General features: G+C 32.9%; 1 protein-coding gene across 1 annotated transcript; it reads right to left on the bottom strand.

The window, feature by feature from the left end:
• Positions 1–2382: 2382 nt before the first annotated feature.
• On the bottom strand, positions 2383–5376 carry LOC107889351 (serine carboxypeptidase-like 45). Its single transcript, XM_016813737.2, has 10 exons — positions 4592–5376; positions 4307–4408; positions 4135–4230; positions 3936–4028; positions 3758–3828; positions 3323–3667; positions 3102–3226; positions 2943–3032; positions 2741–2858; positions 2383–2650 (listed from the first exon to the last, which is right to left on the bottom strand). Exons 1-10 carry the CDS (start codon positions 4821–4823, stop codon positions 2504–2506), a joined length of 1419 nt encoding a protein of 472 aa, XP_016669226.2. The 5' UTR covers positions 4824–5376; the 3' UTR covers positions 2383–2503.
• Positions 5377–5578: the final 202 nt, after the last annotated feature.

The raw sequence follows: 5578 nt of genomic DNA, 5'->3' as shown, positions 1-5578 counted from the left end.
AATAAATATTTAATAAATGTTTAGAACATTTAAAGATTCTATGTAATTATTGTTCGGGTTGCTCAATGACCAATGTGCCTCTTCATATCCAAGTGGGTCACTAGATAAGTACAATATGTTACATTTAGAACCTATAATTATTTTTGTCACTAAAGTTTATAGAAGAATGTCACTTGAGTTAAAGTACCCTCAAAGGTGGCATGAAGGCAGGGGCAAAATCGAAAAAAAAAATAAGGGTTGAAATTAAATTATAATTTTTATGATAGTCAAAATATAATTTTATCATTTGAATAGTCTATATTTTTTTTATAATTTTTAAAGGATATAATTGAAATCTCATCATTTTTAAGGAGTCAAAGTATAATTTTACTTCTATTAATTTAAAATTTTAAAAATTTTAAAAAATTTAAACAAAAAAAATTTCTATTTTAGATGTGCCTGCCCCTGTGAACCCCTATATACACCCCCGTACGAAGGAAAGCATGTTGCACGAAGGAAAGCATGTTGCAGCTAATCTTGAAGTTGCAGATAGTGATGAGGAGCAAGCTCAAGAGTTAGATGTGGGAGCTCGTACAGAACTTGTTACAACTGCTCTTGTCATTGTTGGTCAAAGTTCAGCTTTTGAGATAAGATTGATTGAGCATTTGGATGTGAGATTGTTAAACATGACGGGACCATCGCTTATTTGAAAAATCAGCTAGAAGTAGTGGAAAAGTTGAAGACCCGTGCTGTGAGATTCAAGCTGGATATATTTGTGAAACAGTTATAAGGGCTTTGGTAAATTTATGAACAGAAGGGAAGAGTGGCTTTCTTGTTATTTTGGTTTGGATGTTCTTCATACTTTGATTTATTGTTGTTTTTCTTTCAGACTTTGAAATTATTGTTTATTTGGGGTTTGTTGTTGATTTTTGGACTATCTTGTATTAGAGGTGAAGTTAAAAAATTCTTTCGGAAGAGGCTAAAATTAAATTATAATTTTTACTATAATAAAAATATAATTTTTAAAAAATTAAATTAAAATTTTATTATTTTTAAAAGAGATAAAAATATAATTTTATTTTTATTAATTTAAAATTTTAAAAATTTTAAATGATAGAAAAAAAAATCATTTTAAAAGTGCGGGCCTACTAGCCCCTAGATTCTCCTGTATTGTATCAACTCCTTTCTTTTCAATTTGTTATGATATGATCTTAGTGTTTTTATTATTATTAGACTCTCATTAATGGTTAAATTACTTTATTATATTTATAGTTAAGATTGCTGGATTAAAGGTAGTTGTTTTTCTGTCTAATGTTTTGATTCTTTGATTTGGTTTTGTTCAGAAATTACTAAATGAAGAGATTGCTGGAGCTGTTATGATTGTAGTTATAGTAACAGTTATAATTGTGCCCATAACTGTTCAAGTGTCATATTTATTATTAGAAATCTTTTGAAGTAACACATTTGAGTTATGGTTAAGGTGATTTTATGGAAGTATGTTGGAGTATCTATGTTTACCAATTTAATGAATAAATAAATTATTGAAAGTTGGATTGATTCAGATCATACAAATCAGATCTCTTATTTTATATAGATTAAAACGAGTGACTTAAAGAAATATCTTGAAGATATTTTATTTGGCGATTTTAATGGGGATTATAATTGTGATGAATATGTTTATTAGCAAGTCAAAAATACTTATATATGTAAGACTTGTATAGGTTAGATGTACGATGGTTTTAGCACTTTATTCTATTCATAAAGAATTTGTTTAGTAAGTGCATTTTTATAAGAAAAATAATTGAGTTGAGTTTTCAAAAGAAAAACTTAATAACTATAAATGTGACACTACTACAGAGTGAATAATAAGACTTAAATCATTCTTTGTATGTAACTGAAGATAGAGAATTAACTAATAAACGCAAATAATTACTGAACTGCTTAATTGATTGTCTTCAATTGTTATAAAACAGCTCCTTTTATCCCTTACAAAAACTGTTTCTACAGGTACTAACTAGGCTTAGAGGTCGTTATCTGCAGCACTCAAAGTCTAAGGTCAGAAGAAAATAAAAGCTTTAATATACGGGACCATGGAATAGACCATGAAAGTAAACAACAAAAATTTAGAAGATAAAACATGGAATCCAATGTTGAGCTATGTATAAAGTGTGAAACCATTTTCCACTTTGTCAGGCTGACCCCACAACATCCTTTTTCGAATGTTGCAAAAGTAATTGCTTTCAAGGCCATGCCAAAAAAGAAGTGTGAAAAAGCTAGCAACAATTCAATAAGACGCCATGGAAGGAATCTGAAATGCAAATGCAAATGGAAACTAAAACAAAAGAAAAGGGCAGTATTGTTAACCCATGGATATTTGTTTTTTGATTGGAAAGCACATCCCTGTATGAAAACTTTCATTATTTAATTATTAAAGATTGCCAATGGCAGTACAATGGATACTGACACTTAGTTTGGAGAATACATAATGCTGAAATAAAAAAGGTATATGGATCCATGGGAACGCTCAAGCTTCTGGCAGTGGTTTCCCGCTAAGAGCTGCCTTAAACAGTGCCATTGATCGCTTTGGCTGTGAAGCTGGAGCGGTGTGTGAAGCTCCTCTGATGGTGGCAAAGGACAAGATATCACCATAAACTTGTGTCCACCCACCAACCTGGGGAAACAAAAACGGTTGAAGAATGTAATAAATAATATTTGGTTTCCATTGGTTTACTGGTATAACTCATATTGCGACTTGGCTTACTTGTTTCCCTTCAAACCAAGGTCGGTAAGGCACCGTTGTTTTAAGTCCCAATGCTTTGGCTAGTTTATACACTAAGTTTCTGGTACCAGTAAATGGGATAACAGAATCCTGATCTCCACTGTCATAGCATGTTGATAATGATTTAAGTCCAATTACTGTATAAGGTAAAAGCTACAGCCATTTATAAACAAGCATATAATACCTGTAAACCATGACGGGAATACCGGACTTCACTATTTTACCAACAGTATAAATTGTTGGTGTCTCTAGGTCGTCCATGTATTGCACAATCCTGGAATTAGGACATCAAGTCAGTACCAACTAATACCGGTCTTCACTAGGAATATTGAGAAATGATTACTTGTTACATAAGTTCCAGCTGGTGATTCCAACAAGTTTTGCATGTAAAGCTTTCTGCACATCTTTCCTGTTCAAGTATTTGGTTGTTTTGTCTTCGATACAAGGGTCTGCTTCCACTTTAACTTGCTAATCACCGTGAAATATTAGTAAATTGATAAATAAGGAAAGGTTATGCAAAATGGCTTGCAATGTTGGCTATTGCAATATAAGCCTTAATTTCACCTGTTGACTGAACCCATCCACTTGAGAATGAAGAGATGATGAAAACTGAGGTCCTAAAAACATGGGATGACTGAATATTGCCATTGATGACTGACCAGATGATAGACAAACATCGGCGATCACATCGTATTTGTCAACAGATTTACCAAGTTCCTTTGCAACTTCACCGTAAACAGATAGACAATCAGATGAAAACGACTGTGTCAAAGCCTCCCTCATGAGTCGAGAAGAGTTGCAAAACGAAAGGAGTAGCTCATAAGCTGAATCTGATATTAGGCCATGAGACCAATAATATTGATCTGCAGAGTTCATATCTGTAACGAATTCTAGAAGGGGATTCCCTATCTGCATTCATGAAGATTAAACAAAAAGTTTTATTTAGGCAAAATTCAAATTCAGTAAAGTGGGATAAAATGCAAATTTCCATGTGCTTACAGCTATCCCTTTCAGATTCAGCTTCAGATTGGAGTGAATGATGTGCAGTGTAAGTTGTGGAACATAGTGCCCTGTTATGGTATAAGTCATTAATGTCTGTCCCGTTTGGGAAAGAAGCATATTAACTCATAAGCTAATCAAATTTTTAAGTAGTTGCATTAATCTGAGATGAATATACCTGCATAACTTTCCCCTGTGATGTAGAAATCTCTATTCTTGTATTGAGGGAAAATCAGTAACCACCTCTCCAGGAAAACAAAATTGTCTCTTGCTTGAAAATTAGACCACAACATGAAATCCATTTCCTTGTTAGATGTCTGATGAATACAATCAATTTCTAGCATCCTTTAAGCCAGTTTATATATATATATATATACCTACTACTTCATCGTTTAAATCGGTGTAAAATGAGTTATTAGCCGAATAAGAAAAGCCAACTCCTGCCGGTGACTCGAGGTACAGCATATTAGCTTCTGCAACAAAATACTGTCAAAGATTAATTGAATGAAGTAAGAAAGTAATAGCTAGCTAGTAATGCTGTAGCAAGACCTTTATTCCAACTGTTGGCGTTTTTGGTTAAAGTCTTTCCATTTGGCTTAAAGGGTCCATGTTCAATAAAAGCTCCTGCTCCAACAGATGAACAACCAGGGCCTTGAAGCAAACAAAACTATACATCAATCTTCCCAAAATATATTCTTTTACTCAAAAAGAAAAAAACTGGCATGCACATCAATGAATGAATTATGGAAAGGGTGCAGAGAAAAGTGAAAGTGGGTTAGTTAATAAATGAATGATTTAAAACTCAAACAGGTAACACTGCATGTAAAAGTTTACCTCCGTTTAGCCAAAGGACAAGTGGTTTAGAAGCAGGCATGGTTTCTGCTTCAACAAAGTAGTAAAACAGAGCTCTCTGCCTGTGCGGCTTTTCATCATGGACAGTGACGTAGCCAGAGAAGTGTTGGAAACTGACTTTGGGTTGGCCAGGCAAAGCTACTATTTTATCAGCTCCGGAGAAACAAACATGCAGAAGAAGAGTAACAAAGCCTACCCATTTCCCAGATTTCATGTTTCACAGAGAAGGGTGTGGTAAAAGAATATGACTAAGCCGCGTCTCAAATACTCAATTATTAATATCAGGAAAATTATTGACAGGCAAAAGATACTAGTGGCACCCCACCATGGAAAATCGGATGACCCCGGGCCAACTCACAATAACCCTATAAATTAACTGTAGAATCTGTGCATACACTTGACATTATAATTCTAGTTATTAACACTTTACAGCTAAAAAGAAAAACAATATAGTACTAATATTTAAAAACAGAAGATTGAGTTGGTGCCAGGAAGTGATAAAAATGAATTCAATCCATAAATTCATTAAATTGATTATTGTTCATGTTTAGAAAGTGAAGAACACGGAAGAACAAGCCTCAAGGGATGCTCAAATGCACTCTCATGCTAAAATCACTGTTTGGAGGAAGAATTTGCAGTCTTTTGAAGAGCTATGGTTGGGATAAAGGTTCTCCTTACCTGGGCATACTCTCGCTTACAGCTGTTCATTCGTTGTAATACTTGTCCAAAGCCCAAAATTTGGAGGGTTAGGACAAAACTATTTGTGCAAAAAAAAATATATATATATACTCTGTTTAAATTGTAAGGTGTTTCAACCCAGCTTATTTTTTAATTTGTTAAAATATTATATTATGTAATTTATAACATAAAAATACTAAATCATATTAATATATAATATTATAACATAAACATTAAAAAAAATATTAAGATGCCAATATAATATTTTAATAAATGAAAAAATATATTAAA

This window comes from Gossypium hirsutum, chromosome A09 (assembly GCF_007990345.1).
Source record: "Gossypium hirsutum isolate 1008001.06 chromosome A09, Gossypium_hirsutum_v2.1, whole genome shotgun sequence".
Lineage (NCBI taxonomy): Eukaryota > Viridiplantae > Streptophyta > Magnoliopsida > Malvales > Malvaceae > Gossypium > Gossypium hirsutum.
The sequence above is the reverse complement of the archived record's forward strand: the minus strand, read 5'-3'. Positions and strand labels throughout refer to the sequence as shown.

Coding starts and splice junctions, on each gene's coding strand:
- LOC107889351 (XM_016813737.2), bottom strand. CDS start 4,823: ATGAAATCTGGGAAATGGGTAGGCTTTGTTACTCTTCTTCTGCATGTT. Junction 3,227..3,322: donor TGGATGGGTTCAGTCAACAG/GTGAAATTAAGG, acceptor CACGGTGATTAG/CAAGTTAAAGTGGAAGCAGA. Junction 2,651..2,740: donor CTTGGTTTGAAGGGAAACAA/GTAAGCCAAGTC, acceptor TTGTTTCCCCAG/GTTGGTGGGTGGACACAAGT.